Here is a 15,616-nt window from a genome sequence, read left to right as displayed (position 1 = left end):
TTCTTCCTCCGAGTGTTTTGCTGGTTAATAATCCAACCCTCCCATGCTGTGTTCCAGAAATTCAAAGTGGAGTTTCTGCTCATCTGCTCGCTGAAGCTGGGTTGGACCATTAATAAGAACAGAAGTATAGACCGCATGCAGCCCTATGGGTGAAAGAAACGCTCGGGGAAAACCTAAGCCCTCTTAAGACTCTTCAAACATGATAATTCATCCATTCATCAGCCAATTATGTGAGGAGAGGGCCTCTCAGTGTGTCTGTAAAATGAACTCGATCTATAAAGCTTCACCTTCTAAACATTCACTATCACTTGATTCTGATTAAGATCACATCATTCAAATAAACATCAAATTATACTGATTGATATATTCATTTTTAATCAGATTTTGAGTTTTTTTATCATCTTATTAACTAATTATCTTAATAAATAATTATTAAAAATTTATTTATAGTATTAAATGGGTCACTACAAATGGAAAATAATCAGTTGAAACAACATAATTGTACATAATTGAGGAGCTGATCTAATTCAGTGATATTCATAAAACTTCTGTTTTTAGGATCCTAAATTAAACGTAAACATTTGTAAATGTAAATGTAAAATCACAAAAAAAAATTTATTACATTGTACAATTCTAATATTTTTATATTCTAATATTTTAATATGTTTAATTAACATTTATTTAACAAACTGCAGTGCAATACCGTTACTGTGAAAATGCTGAAATGTGTCAAATGTAAAATGTCTAATTTTTATATATATATATATATTATATATATATATATATATATATATATTATATATATATATATATATATATATATATATATATAATTTTTGAACTCGATACATACAAGATTCAATTATATTATTAACTCTCCAGTAACTTGTAATTTGTGTTCTAATATATTTTCCTCTTTTGTTAAAGTAATTAAATTAAATAAGCAATGTGGCCAAAAAGGCTAGCAGAGATTTAAAATCAGCTATCATATTTGTTTTTCTAGCATGGTCTGGACTCTGGGATAAACAATACCAGCAGGACCAGATCCATTTAAGAGCTTTATTTCCAATAACAGGATCCCACTGTGCTGTTAAACTACCAGAAAAGATTCAAGGGTCCAGCGTTCGGGACGCACAAAAACTCTGAGGATTGGAATAGCATTGTTAAAGGCCCCCTGAGGTGATGATTAAACTCCACATGAAAATGATCAGGGAGGAGCGAGACCAACACAGACAACACACAAGCTAAACACATCTAAACAGTGCGTGATTCTCAGCACAGAACAGGAAAACAAAAGGCATATGATCAGCTAAGGACCAGAAAAAAAAAAAAATTACAAATAATATTTTATTTATTACAATTATACTATTAAAATAATAGTTTTATTACTTAAATTATAAAAATTAAACAAATCAATAAAAACCTTAATATTGCAATAATAATAAAGTACTGTAAAATGAAACAAACGAGTAATTTTATAATAGCAATAATGATAATCCCAGTATGAGTAAAATAATACATATAATTAGACATAATAATATTAGAAATTCTCAATTATTATTATTAGATATCCTCAATTAATAAAAAAAAAAAAAAAAAAAAAAACGAATCTACTTCAAATTCACCAGCAGAGGGCGTCATGACGTCAGCACCACGTGCAAAAAATTGACGTGAGAGGGCACTGGGTTGTCATTAAACATGGCGGCCTCCTTGCTAAGCAAGAGGACAGCTTTATTCCTTGGCGTTAGTAAGTTAAACTCCTTTCTACCGGCTGTAGTCCAGCAGATCGCGAACTATAACCCCAGACCCCTCTGGCTGAATATTAAGAACCCTTACATTCCGAATAAAGAGAGCGAGGAGACGCCCGAGTGGCAAAAGACAGAGAAGTACGAGCGCAAGCTGTTCGGCCGCTATGGAAGCGCGTCTGGAGTGGAGCCGGCCAAACTCTGGCCCTCTCACGCCCGGCTGGAGGAGCTGATGGCCGAGGAGAAAGAGTGGCACCCTCCGATCGAGGTGATGCTGGAAAACATCGCGGCCAGAGAGAGGGAGAAGGAGCGGAAGCGGGTGGAGAGGTGAAGTGACCCTCACTAGTTTAGTCTCTATTAGATGATCGACAGTGTTCAACAACTAACTGTTAACTGCACATATTCAAGAACAAGAAACCGTTCACCCTACAATGAAAATGCTCATCTTTAACTCACCTTCACGTTGATTTGTGTCTCTCACAATGTCCGAGCTTTAGTTTTCCATACAACGAAACTGAATAGACTTTTGCTGTCAAACTACAGGACACCTTTAAAGTAATATATATATATTTTTTTTTTACATTTTAACCATAAGTTGGTAGATTAATCCACATGACTTCTCGGCTTTATTGCAAGTTTTCTGAAGCCGTTTGTGTTAGATTAGTTTGATGTATGAAGCGACACTTAAGTCGTTATTCAGTGAAAAAATAATAATTCAAACTTTAAATTTGACCGTTATGACGTATCACTGTGTTTGACATCGAACGTTATTGGTTCGCGCGTGTCTCGTGACCAATTTCTTAAAATTTTTAAATCTTTGTGCATTTTGCACTTGTATAGTTAAACTATGAAAAAAAAACTATAAGTCAATGGCAGCAACTATTTGGTTATTAACATTCTTCTAAATATCTTTTTTTATAATCCTATGTTCTCAAAATACTTCAGTATTTGTATTTATATATCAAGGTTTGCAAAAGAAAAAAAAAGTTTCTTCTGTGAAACAAAAAACACACCAAAACTGAAAAACAGCACATTTAGAAGGAGTAGATGATAGAAAAAAAAAAAAAAAAAAAAGTTACTTTTTCTTATCAAACTTTCTTATGCTATATTCATCACCTGATCACTGCCACTGGTTTTTGCACAGCTTTAATGTGTTTTTGGATTTGTTCGCACACAGAGAGAAGATAATCGCTGCAAACATGGCCAAAATGCCCAAGATGATCGCTGACTGGAAAAAGCAGAAAAGGGAGACAAAACAGAAGCAGCGAGAGGAGAAAACGAGGCGGGACAAACTGCTGGCCGAGGCCAGAGAGCGCTTCGGGTATGCGCTGGACCCCCGCAGTGCCAAGTTCAAAGAGATGGTCACCGAAATAGAGAAAGAGGAGAAGAAGAAGAGAAAACTTCTGAAACGCAGAAAGAGAGAGGAAGAGCAGGGAACAGCGGCAGCAGAATCCAGCCAGTAACCCTCAGAGAACAAGGACTTTCAGACAGTGCTACTGTACTATATTGTAAAATTGATTTCTTTGTATGTGTGTCATTGTGATTATCTCAGAGATTGTTTGATTGAAATAAAATCAGTCACTGAAACAACATGCCTGTATTCAATACTACTTTAGTATAAACTAAGTTTTATGCGTGTCTGACTGAAAAAATGATATTCAAAGAGCTGAATTTTTCATAATTCCTCATTCCTCATTAAAAGCATATATGCCAAACAATTAAGTGCATGCATGAAAAAGCAGATGGGTGTAATTTGTCATGGAAAACTGATTTATTCATGCAGTAACCCAGAGCATTTATTGCTAAATAACTGCATTGATTGTACAACTTTACTTACTATAAAATGATGCATAAATTAAACATTTCCAAAATACTTATATTTTGATTAAATATCAAGTACTAATAAAATCTATTCCAAAACAAAAAACAACCATAGCATTTGAATATTTATGATGCTATTTGAACCATTTGATTATTATAAACATTCTTGATTTATTCAAGAAAGGAATATAATTATCAGTAATAAAGTATTCAATCCCACTCTCAGCCTTACAATAATAAACATGTTTAATCATAATTACAACTTAGTGTAAAATGGTTCGTCTAATTTTTTTTTTTTTTTTTTTTTTAAGAACACTGTCAGTTTCCCTTATTAAACCTGAACAGGACTTGGAAAAAAAAAATACAGAAAAATATTCATTTGACTTCTAATGCTCCCTAAAATGTACATTTTATTACATTTTAACACACGGGAGCTTTAACCCTGATTTACATTTGAAATATCCATTCATCGATTTACTAACTGACTAAAATAAACATTGATTTGGCAAAAAAATAACCTTGTGATGGGAAATGTACAAAATAAGTTTTTAGTGTCTCCTATAATACCGCCCCCCCAAAAAAAGCATGAGACAGGTTAACACTGGGCAGTACCACTGCATAACAACCACAGCGTGTCTTTGGTCCATTGTCCTCCCCATAAAGTGACCAGGTAATTCTGCTCTGGTCCTTCAGAGGAGAGACGCCACTGACGTAGGATCATCTTTCCTTACAATGCTGTTTTTTCATCTTGCTCGCTGGTGTCAGCCTTAAGTTTGGTCAGGGCTGCATGGACCCTAAACTGTGTACGAGACTCCATTGAGTACTCCTTGTAGTTATTTCTGACCGGAGAGATAAGGAGAACATTTCATGACAATGCAGTGACACAGACTAAAGCCAAGAAATGACAACAGCAAACAAGGATTTTGTCCTGGGCTGAACTCACTTGGCTTTCTGCAGTAGATGGATAGCTTGCTCTTTCCTCCCCGTGTCGATGTACAGGAGACCCATCTCCAGCAGAGCGTTAGGAACCAGGTAATGATCAAACTTCAGTTTCTTTTCACTGTGAAAGACACAAAACATCTCAAACGCCATCCTGAGAAAGTACAAGCATTTCTTAAGGTAAATCCATAAACGCAGAAGCACTGGCCTGCTGTAAATCTGTCTGAAGCAGTCCTCTGCCGCCTGCATCTGGCCTTGGTTCTTCAGACACAAGCCTTTCAGAAGCAGGATTACACACGTATCGTCCACGGAGTACTCATTCTCTACACATACAGAAAGAGTAAATGTAAAACACTATACTATACACCATACTACTGTATAGGAAGGTCACATAAACAATATAAAACCGAAGAGCAGCAATTTTCTGTAAGGTCTGCTATTGTCAAAAACAATATTCAAAGAAGAAGATATTCCTCTGGTACTTCTGCAGTAATGATGACTTCAAGCTCAGCAGATTTTAATAATTAAGTGTAATTAATTATGTGATTCCATAAGTTTGAAAAGAACTCACTTTTCAATAAAAACAAGTCATAGAAGGTAGCAGTTAAAATCTGTCAGTTTACGTCTTGCATATATTTTTATTTCAGTTCAAAATTACTTTATTTCAATTAACAAAAATTATAATTATTACAATAATTCTTTTTGAGAAATTGAGAAAATGATTTAAAAAAATGAATCTATTATTAAATATCTAAACATGAGGATAGATACGTAATAAAATCAACAATGTGATTACAAAAAAAAAACACCTACTGACCATGCAATATTTAGCAATTGATCATATAAAAATTATGATCTAAATGTTGTAAATATATTATTGAGCAACTGATAATTTAAAATTTTAATTAGAATATACATTGGTTTTTGCAATAATCGTTCACTGCATTATTCACAGATAACAATTAATTTGTGTTAACACCTATTTTAAAAAAAATTTCATTTATTTCTAGACATATTCTCTGTATACAGTAGAGAGTGATACTGCTACTGGGCATAACAGATTTCACTAGAATGCAATTGATGAAGCTTCTCATTTAAAGGGGACATCGGATGCCAAATTCACTTTTACATGGAGTTTGCATATAAACAGTGTGTGGACACAACCACCCAACAATGATAAAAATTCATTCACTCCTTTTTTTTAATCCCCAAAAATCCTATACAGTCTCAATTATCAAGCCGTTTTGATTTTCTGAGCAATATGATGTCATACTGCTTAAGCCCTGCCCATGACCGCTGACAGACTGTCCTGTATTAGCAAATATATATAGTATATGATACTAACTTGTGGGAAATGGGCATCAGATGTTCCCTTTAATGCACAGAGGACTTTGTGGAGCATTACCTGGAGCGGACTGTAGAGTGCGCTCTGCCTCTAACAGCGTCTCCATCATGCCCTCTGTCAGCTCAGGCTGTTTGCTGATTATGGAGAAACCATTCCACATGTACATAATCTCCTGAAATATGAAGTACACTCTGAATATAAATGTCGTTGCCTCTGTTTTAAAGTATATATATATATATTGCCTTATTACAGAAAACTATAAAGCATTTACAAAAGAAGTGTATTGAATGCAATGCATTATTCTTACAAGCACAGGAACAGGAAGTCTAATTGGATTGCTGGCTCTGTAACGTCTTGCTTTCCGAATGGCAAACTTCTCTGTGGGTGGAGATTTGCCTGCTATCTTCTGCTTGTATGTTGGTACCTGTCTGATAGACCGAAAAAGATAGATAGGAGGTGAACGGGAATAAAAAAAAAAAAACCTCTTTATTTCCATGCATCAATCAGCTAATGTCTCAGTTTTGAAACCATGTTAACACACATCCAGTTAACCCACAGAAAGCGAGATGTAGACAAGGAAAGAGTTTATTTCTGCTCCTCTGTTGGCAGTGCAATTACTTATGAGTGTATTTACCTAAAGAGATCCACCTCATTATCCCCGAATGGCCGGGATTCTGTCTCTGAAAGCATGCTGAGATAAGCCGCCTTCATGTACACGTACATGGCCTGAGAGAGAGCAAGAAAATCATCATAATCCTTCTGCACACTGGAAACACACTGTACGTAATCACAACCAGCAACAGAACCAACCAGTTCAAACAAAAACCTGGCAAAGACCCACAAAGCCAATTTACACAGCTTACACACGGCAGTCATTGTTTAAATCGCATGTGCATAACTTAATTTTTTTTTTAATACAGCTTAATACAGCTCAATCCCAGGTTTTGCACCTGTATGGTTTTACTTGATGTTTCCGAGGAGGAAGTCTGTCTGCAATTAGACAAGAAATATTGACTAATGTTACTGTTGACTAACCAACTGCTGAGAACATTTCGTCACTTGTGAAGAAATATGTCATTTTGTCCTTAGCTTTTAGTGGCGCAGATGGTAAAACGTGTGTGTTGTGCTCTTTCACAAGATCGAAAAAATTCATTGTCATTGGGCCTTTATCATGAAACACAACAAGAACAAATTTCTGTATAAACTGTTCTTTTGGAGCAGTCGGCTCACCTTAGACCAGCGGCTCTCCTGGCTGAGCAGGTCTGCGTAGAAGTACGCCATCTTCCAGTGCCTCTTAAAGGTGAAGCACCACATCAGCTCCCAGTAGCACATGTGATGAAACTGTTTCCAGGCCTGCTGGGCCTTACAGCCGTCCTCAAACAGCGCCACTGCCTGGACACGCAGAGATACAATAATGGCAAAATATTAGTGAAGTCCATTTATAACGTTAGCCTCAATTTCTAACAAACCATTGTAATTTAGTTTTTCTCAACCATGTTCCACCCCTCTCTGACCCTTGTGTTTTAAGCCATAGCATTCTAACCAGTCTGAAGTCTTTAAAACCATTGAAATGCTATGTGGTCAGATTCCAAATGACTAATATTTCAGTACTCAGCATTTATGAATGATTAGTTCTGGTAAATGTTCTCCTCCCGTTTCTCACCTCGTCAATGTTGCCCTTTATTTCTTCGGCTCGACCTGCAAAGAAGAGGAAAATCGCTCCCTGGAGAGATAATCAGAACATGAGCTCCAAAAACACCCAATGAAGACCCCATGTTACGGCTGGACCAGCACAGTTCCCTTTCAAGCGTTCACATTACCAAGGACTCACAGTGGGAACTCCTCCCCTTCTCCAAAAATCCTGACCTTCTACGTCTGTACGCTCTTAAAAGGGGAGTGTTTGTGAAATGGTGCTGTGATAGAGACATCGACCCAGGGAGCTGTCCTGTGTCAGATTTCCACTTTGTTTTTTTTTCTCTTTTTTTCTTCTACTAGATAACAGGAGTTTATGTGGCCGCTATTGCTTTGTTTCGTTCCTTAGTTGATGGGCAATCGATCGGGAGGCACGCTCTGGTGGTCAGATTTCTCAAGGGAGTGAGGAGATTACATCCCACATGCCCACCATCGGTGCCACCATTGGACCTAGCACTGGTTCTGAAAGCTCTCTCTCTACCCTCATTCGAGCCCTGATGAGGGCTATTGCCTCTTCATGGGCCTGGTCTAAAGGCACATCTATTCGGGATATATGCTTCGCAGCCAGCTGGTCCTCACAGAATACTTTCGGCAGGTTTTACAAGTTGGGTGTGCTGTCCTTGGCATCTTAAGTGCTTTCGGTGAGTGACTAACCTCACTTATTCTTCTAGTTTATTGCTATGCTGCTGTTCGGGGCACAATCTGTTTCCACTTACAGCTGTTGACACTGTGCAGGCCTACTGTATGTGCTTTTGTCATGTTGTACGTATGTGCTACCTTACTTACTGTTGTTGTGTCTGCCCTGTATTCAGTGCAGCTGCTTGTTTATTCTGGCCAGATATGTTAATTTGTGTCAATTTCATTGATCTATTTCCACCTATCAGTTGCTCCTAGTGGCATCGCTATTGGTTGGGAATTGTGTGTTGTTCTACACGTTCTTGATGTGGTCATAGCCCTTGGTTCAGCTGATCATTGCCGCTCTCATGGCACGATTGTATTCTGTTCCCATTGTGAATGCTTCACAATGTTCAGTGAACGCTCGAAAGAGAACGTCTCTGGTTACTGTAGTAACCATAGTTTCCTGAGAGCAGGAACGAGACGTTGTGAAGGTCGCCGTGAACGCTGCTCAATCAGTAGTGCAAGTGTTCAGTCTTAGATTCTGAGGCAACTGTCGCTCTCACCACATCATACTTGTCAGTATTTGCATTTGCAAAATTCGCGACAATTGGCCAGTTTATTGTACTGCCATTACCCTATAAGGTTTCAGGATTTTCTGAGAAGGGGAGGAGTTCCCACTGCTAATGCTTCGCAATGCCTCGTTCCCGCTTATTCTAAAATAGTTAATCAACAGGAGACGTTTTCTTTCCTATTCAGATTCCAATAGCAAGTTTGTTGGAGGTGGTAATGGGGGAAGGATATTCTTATTCTACAATAGTTTATCAGACAAACATCTGTATTTGCCTGAATTAAAATGTTTTCTAAAAATGCAAACACTGCACATTTTCAAGCGCTTAAATCCGTCAAATGTGAATTTGTCAACAAGCACATGAGTCAGCTCAAAGAGTGCGGACAAGAACTAAACTCCACAAAACTCCAATTTAGATTGTATGGGGTCTTTAACGTACAAAAGGAATAAAAAGTACTAGAATTTAAAATAAAATAGCCCTGAAATGTTAAATCAATGAATTTATAAATAAAGCAGAAAGTCAGAAGAAGAAACATACACGTGGGTATCGCAGTCGAAATGGCTTCAATAGTTGCTCTGCCTCCTCCACCTCCCCCTCTCCAGTACCTACACAAAACATCACTTTATTAATAACATAAAAATATCTGAGAATTCTTTCTTAAGAATTAAAAAAATACAGAAGTTTCTGAAGTTTCTTATGCTTACTGAGGCTGCATTTATTTGATCAAAAATACAGCAAAACGGTAATATTGTGAAATATTACTATAATCTAAATCTTGAATATTTTCAAACGCAATGCAGAATTCAATTGTGATGCAATTTAAATGACGCAAAGTGTCTTCAGTGTCACACGATCCTTCAGAAATCATTCTACTATGCAGATTTGCTGCTCAAGAAATATCTCTGTTTATTATCAATGTTGAAAACAATTGTGCTGCTTCATTTTTTGTAAAAACCATGTCTGTCTATCTATCTATCTATCTATCTATGAAATTCAAACACATACTGAAACATTAAAATGACGGCAGAATTTTCATTTTTTGGGTGAACTTTCCCTTAAGTTTGCACAAATAACTAAAGAAACACATCTTGCATTAATGATGCTGCTTTATGTGGATACCAAATGCATAATGTATCACAAATACACTTTACCTAAAATAAAGGAGAGGAAGGTGTAGAAACAGAGTAGTAGGAGGGCGCAAAGAGTGGCACCCGTGTACAGCTGAGAGATGCCAAATTCCTACACACACACACACACCAAAAACTATTAACAAAAAAATCAACACACGAACAAGCACTTTCTTTCACTTTAAAAGCCCACTGGCATGTCTCTCCAAAAATAAGTACATGGAGTAATTTTTAAATTCAAGACATCTGAAGTAAAAAATAAAAAAAAACACCTTGTCTCCAGAAAAGCCAGCAAACTCTAGCAACTTGAGAATCCGGGCAGGAAACAGTGAAAGAGTCTGTGTAATAACAGCAACACAGTTGACAATCTGGAGTTTATTCATAAGGAATAGAGATGCAATATTCCAGAAGAACATACCAAATTGAAAGCCCCAATCCCAAAAGAGACTCCGCCCTCTAAGTGCTTGTGATTTGGTCCTCTGAAAGTTGTATCTGATTGGACGAAGGCGTGCAGCTCCCTGCATGAGAATCATGATGTCATTCACAGCAGACAGATTCACTGAACAGTTCAATTCAAGGGCATGATGTTGGCACACAAACCAGAATCATTTACGGACAGTAAAACCACAGAATTCCTTCACTTTCTTGCATCAGACTTACTTGTATATGAGGTAACTGTTCCGTACTTTGATTCCTCCTTTAATAAAACTAACCATATTCTCATCCTGTCAACAAACAGAGAATGAGAAATCAGGTGCAGATTTGAGCTCTGGAGTGGAGCTAAAAGCGGCCTTAGGCTTTAGGAATAGTTCAAACCAAAATGAAAATTTGCTCGCCTTCAGGCCATCCAAAATGTATATGAGTTTGTTTCTTCATAGAAACAGATTTGGAGAAGTTTAGCATTACATCACTTGTCAGAATGAGAGTCCAAACAGATGATACAAACATCACAATTACTTGTGAATTATTGTGATGATTTTATCAGCTGTTTGAACTCTCATTCTGACGGCACCCATTCACTGCAGAGGATCCATTGCTGAGCAACTGATGTAATACTACATTTCTCCAAATCTGTTTCTGATAAAGAAATAAAATAATCTACATTTTAGATGGCCTGAGGGAGAGTATATTTTCAGCTAAATTTTCACCCCATAAAGAACATTTTTTAAATTTTATTTTTTGGGTGAACAATTCCTTTAACCTGAGGTTAAAAAATATGTTGAGTTCTAGATGTTAAGGTTAAGACCTTGAAGACATCAAAATGCACACGCAGTTTAAACAAAACATCTGAGATAATCTTTTTGTGAGTGAAATTTGTCTTGGAATGTGTCAAACCTGTAAGAATGTGAGAGCCGCTCTGTGTAGTAAACACTCGGCATAACACACTTCAGCATGGAGCTGCTCTGTAAAACAACAAATAAAATATTGTTTTGTAAACCATTTGATCATAAAACAGTCATTAAATGAAGCATCTTAAAAAGTTAACTGATTTTGCCTAGCTTTAGCCTAGAATTGACCAAACTTCATCATTCTTCAAAATGAATACTGTGCCACATAATAGATTTGTTTGAGTTTTATGGCTCCTATAATAGCAATGTGAGATGGACATTTCTAGAATAACCGCACCTTCTGAAAGTTCATCATTTGCTCCTCGATTCCCAAGACCACCTGACTTCTTACGGAACCTGAAAGAGAACAGCAAGAGATGAGTGAAAAAACACACGAGAATGAGAATGTCTGACATATTTACAACCACACGTGATCAGACTACGATCAGGCACAAGCCACAACGTTCTTATGGAAGATGGATGGGCGAAAATATTATTAATTCAAAAATAAAAATTTAAATAAATAGACTACCATTCAAATAAAAAATAAATAAAAAAATTATACTTTTATCTAGAAAAGATGCATTAAATAGATCAAAAGTGACAGTAAAGACGTTGATAATGTTATAAAAGATTTCTCTATATAACTTTTATTCATCAAGACAAAATATATCATAGTTTTACAAAATGATTATGCAGCAATTTCTTGAGCAACAAATCAGTATATTAGAATGATTTCTGAAGGATCATGTGTCACTGAATAATAAATTACCAAAACCATTGTCTAACCATCAAATCACATCCAAGATAAAAGTTTTTGTTTACATAATATATATGTGTGTACTGTGTATATTTATCATGTATATATAAATACACAAACATGCATGTATATATTTAAGAAAAATGGATTTTCTTTATATATAAATTATTAATATATATATATATATATATATATACGCACACACACACACACATTATAATAATGGTTTAAATATATACATGTATGTTCGTGTATTTATAATGTACATAATATATATACACAATACACACAAATATATTATTTAAACAAAAACTTTTAATTTTGACAGCATTAATAGATATATAATGACTAACATCACTCTCCCAAGAGGATGTTTGGAGGGGTTTAGGAAGAGATCACGAGAAGGATCTGCCTTGTGACTCACTGTTTCTTAAGCAAACTGAAAGTGAGCTGATGTGTGAATCCACCCACTTACAGTCATCTGGATTAGTGCTGCATTGTAACATGGGAAGCACATGCTATATGTAGGACATATATGCATCTCTTCCACTCCATGTAATCTATGTCATGTTAGGCCAGTAAAACTCCCCATTAGCCATGACCAGCTGCCTGTCTTTTAAAGCAACACAGCTCCATCTCCATGCAAATTCAAGCAAATTTCAAAGCAGCTGGATTGGGTCAGCTGACATGGAAATGACCCCATTTGCCTAAAAATGAAAGGTCACAGGAGAAGGCCTCTCCATGACTGAAACGAACGCAGTGTTTTGGCTCTCTTTCTACCTCTGGCACACCTCCTGGGCGTTCTTCATCGTGTTCCCAGCATGCACTATGTCGTCTTGTTGGAAGGTCATCATGGCCTGCATCTCTAATACTGTGGCATAGATCAGAGCGTGATACATGCTCTCCTTTGCCCTGAACACAACACAACACATGCTTTTACACACACAACGTGAGATCACACTCCAACACAGCAGGCTACTAGTTCAGTATAGAGAAGGTTAATACCTTAAACCTTCTCTATGCAAAAATGTGAACACAATTATTAACCCTATCAGTATTGAACACTTATGTTCCTGTCACATTCATGCAAGAACACACATTAATTTTTAACAGCCAATCAGAATTCAACTGACTTGTGTAATTAGCAGTGAAATGACCTGATGTGAATGTTTTTATTGTTCATCACCCTGTGGGGGAAAAAAAAAACTGCTCTGAAAGTGAATCCAGCAATTCTGAGTTTTTCCAGAAACATATTTTACAAAACATAAAAAAAAAATTAAATATGTATAATTTTAAATTAAAATAAATACATAAATGTGCATAATTTGTATACAAATTTATCCAAATGTACAGTATTTTCATGTTATAATTATTAACTTTAAGCCTTATCAATTAACAATAAACAAAATATTTATAAATATTATAATATTTTATATAAAAATATTTTCAAAAATGTGTTTGGGGAAAATTATCCTTTTAAAGCATTAAAATAAATAATATTCTGTTCATTATGTGTGCTTCAGTTTTGTCGTCAGACACTTTAAATTCTTGAGTTCTTGAGTCGGGTAGATTCTGATTGGTCGTCAATGTTTTTATCGTTCATCGGCTGGAAAAAAAAAAATCACTCTGAAAATGAATGTAATTATAGGGCATGTCTAAAATTGCATTCTGTCTGAGTAGGTACTACATTTGAATTTGAACTTACTTCCACGACCGTTAAAAAAAGTATGTTTTCGCATACTATGTAGCAGGGAAGTATTCGATTTCGGTCCTTAAATCGAACATGCAGACAGTCCCGCCCCCTAACTCATGCCATTGGCTCAGTCGTTGTGATGCCAGGATTATCAAACAAAAAGAGAAATGTTCTGATAGCTCTTCAGAGAAATTAACCCAAGAACCTAAGGCTTACTTTTAGTTGTTTCTATACGTTAAAATGGGATTAGAGAAAATACTTTAACAATGAAAACAAAACTACACCTTTAAAACATATACTACACAGAAATTGTTTTTAAACTGATTCCCTCAGTAACTTCCCCAGTCTGTCATTGGTTGAACACGCAGACAGTCCTGCCCCCCAATGCAGGCATTGCAATACAAGGATTTCCAAACAAACAGAGCAATGTTTTGATAGTTCTTCATTGGAAATGCACCTATGATTGGCTTACTCATAGTTGTCTCTGTACATTAAAATTAAATTGAAGAAACATTTTAACAATCAAAATAAATCGCACCTTTAAAACACAGACGAGCCAGAAACTGTCCTAGAATACTAATAAAAGAAAAGATTTATAGTCTGAAACCAATAATTAAATACTTCCAGGTGGCGACCTGTATATAAAAATAAGGGGGTTAGAGTCACTTCAGCATAAAGTCACTCGCTCTCCCAGCTGAAGATTAATGAAGTGGCTCTGTGTGCAGGACTATTGTCAGACACGAGGGTGTGATCTTTAGGTAAACACCTCACATCCTGGACAAGAAGCACACCTGATGCAACTCTCTCTATCACAACAGAAATAAAGCATGCTATCACGGGATGACATCTACAATTACTACAAGTGCTTCAGAGACCAGCACATTCACAGCAGCATCTGACTGAAAACAGAGCATTGTGGGGTTGGTATGTTACGTACCACACCTTTAATAAACAGCTCGCCTGCTCTTAAGATCACTCACACAGATACTGGAGGCTGGGGAAGAGAAACTGAACAAAAGACAGAGACAGAAAACACCAAAAGATTATAACAAGACTTCTCTCACCGTGGCCGTAGTTTGTCCAAACTCTCACTGAAGTGGTTGTTGAGAAACAGATCCAAGGCCTCCATGCATTCATCAAGACAGGCCTGTAGAGACATCTGTCTGGAACACATTGAGCACATGCCACACACACACACACACACACACACATTGAGCACATGCCAGAGACTTCAATCGCTTTATATAAAACTAATTCCTAAGACTACATTTGTTTTAATGGAAGCCAGTATCTAGAGTGCAAGCTTTCCAATGACCAATATACTGCAGATAAATATATTAATTTATGATGTAACAAGGTTGAATGATAGCAAAGAGATATACAATCAGTATCCCATAATATATGAAAATAATTCAAAATGCAAACAAATACATATTCAAATAAAAACAGGGAAAATTATCAATTGACAAAGCTTTAGAACAAATAAACATTTTTTTAATAAATTATTTAGCTAATACACATTACACACACACACACACACACACATATATATAAAAATTAATTACATGAAATAAATGACATAAATACAAATCCCAAAAAAAAAGTATTTAGATAAAATTAAATTACTTTCATGCACATAAAATATTTAAAAATAAAAACCCTGTTTGGGAATATATCAGTGTGTACATATAAATATATTTATATATACAAAACTTAAATTAAAATAAATTATTTATATAAAATTAAGTAATTATCTAATTATTTCATTTCACTAAAGCTGGGTTTGTCATCTTTGCTCCAAAGCTCCCGATGTTAAGTAAACCCACACAAACACAAGCAAAGTCACTTGGTGAAATGAATGACATTAACTACTAAATACCAAGACTCCATTCAGACCTGTCAGCAGCGCCCTTTATAAATTATGAATGCTTCCGATGCAGAGTTTTACAGCACATGACCACTGAAGATATATATAGCAG

At 36.0% G+C, this 15,616-nt stretch overlaps 3 protein-coding genes across 3 annotated transcripts in view; 1 reads left to right on the top strand and 2 right to left on the bottom strand.

Annotated features, from left to right (window-relative positions):
* Window positions 1–15,616, bottom strand: part of LOC109059404 (nuclear factor 1 X-type-like) — a 723,368-nt gene that overhangs the window by 168,272 nt on the left and 539,480 nt on the right.
* On the top strand, window positions 1,662–3,335 carry gadd45gip1 (growth arrest and DNA-damage-inducible, gamma interacting protein 1). The gene is made up of 2 exons (XM_019070093.2): window positions 1,662–2,072; window positions 2,923–3,335. Exons 1-2 carry the CDS (start codon window positions 1,699–1,701, stop codon window positions 3,206–3,208), a joined length of 660 nt encoding a protein of 219 aa, XP_018925638.2. The 5' UTR covers window positions 1,662–1,698; the 3' UTR covers window positions 3,209–3,335.
* Window positions 3,495–14,802, bottom strand: LOC109090678 (tetratricopeptide repeat protein 39A). Its single transcript, XM_042718553.1, has 17 exons — window positions 14,702–14,802; window positions 12,725–12,856; window positions 11,483–11,541; window positions 11,192–11,259; window positions 10,517–10,581; window positions 10,275–10,374; window positions 10,129–10,194; window positions 9,881–9,968; window positions 9,267–9,334; window positions 7,514–7,573; window positions 7,081–7,242; window positions 6,485–6,576; window positions 6,158–6,278; window positions 5,911–6,022; window positions 4,714–4,828; window positions 4,510–4,626; window positions 3,495–4,405 (listed from the first exon to the last, which is right to left on the bottom strand). The coding sequence occupies exons 1-17, from the start codon at window positions 14,794–14,796 to the stop codon at window positions 4,294–4,296; spliced, it is 1,632 nt and encodes a 543-aa protein (XP_042574487.1). The 5' UTR covers window positions 14,797–14,802; the 3' UTR covers window positions 3,495–4,293.

This window comes from Cyprinus carpio, chromosome A3 (genome assembly GCF_018340385.1).
Source record: "Cyprinus carpio isolate SPL01 chromosome A3, ASM1834038v1, whole genome shotgun sequence".
Lineage (NCBI taxonomy): Eukaryota > Metazoa > Chordata > Actinopteri > Cypriniformes > Cyprinidae > Cyprinus > Cyprinus carpio.
This window is presented reverse-complemented; position numbering and strand designations above follow the sequence as displayed.

What these genes read in the sequence shown, in the direction of transcription:
- gadd45gip1 (XM_019070093.2), top strand. Translation starts at nt 1,699, where the DNA reads ATGGCGGCCTCCTTGCTAAGCAAGAGGACAGCTTTATTCCTTGGCGTT. An exon ending in GAGCGGAAGCGGGTGGAGAG is followed by an intron (nt 2,073 to 2,922) that starts GTGAAGTGACCC and finishes GTTCGCACACAG; the next exon opens with AGAGAAGATAATCGCTGCAA.
- LOC109090678 (XM_042718553.1), bottom strand. Translation starts at nt 14,796, where the DNA reads ATGTCTCTACAGGCCTGTCTTGATGAATGCATGGAGGCCTTGGATCTG. An exon ending in GCCCAGGAGGTGTGCCAGAG is followed by an intron (nt 11,542 to 12,724) that starts GTAGAAAGAGAG and finishes GTTCTCTTTCAG; the next exon opens with GTTCCGTAAGAAGTCAGGTG. An exon ending in CTTCCTCTCCTTTATTTTAG is followed by an intron (nt 9,335 to 9,880) that starts GTAAAGTGTATT and finishes TGTTTTGTGTAG; the next exon opens with GTACTGGAGAGGGGGAGGTG.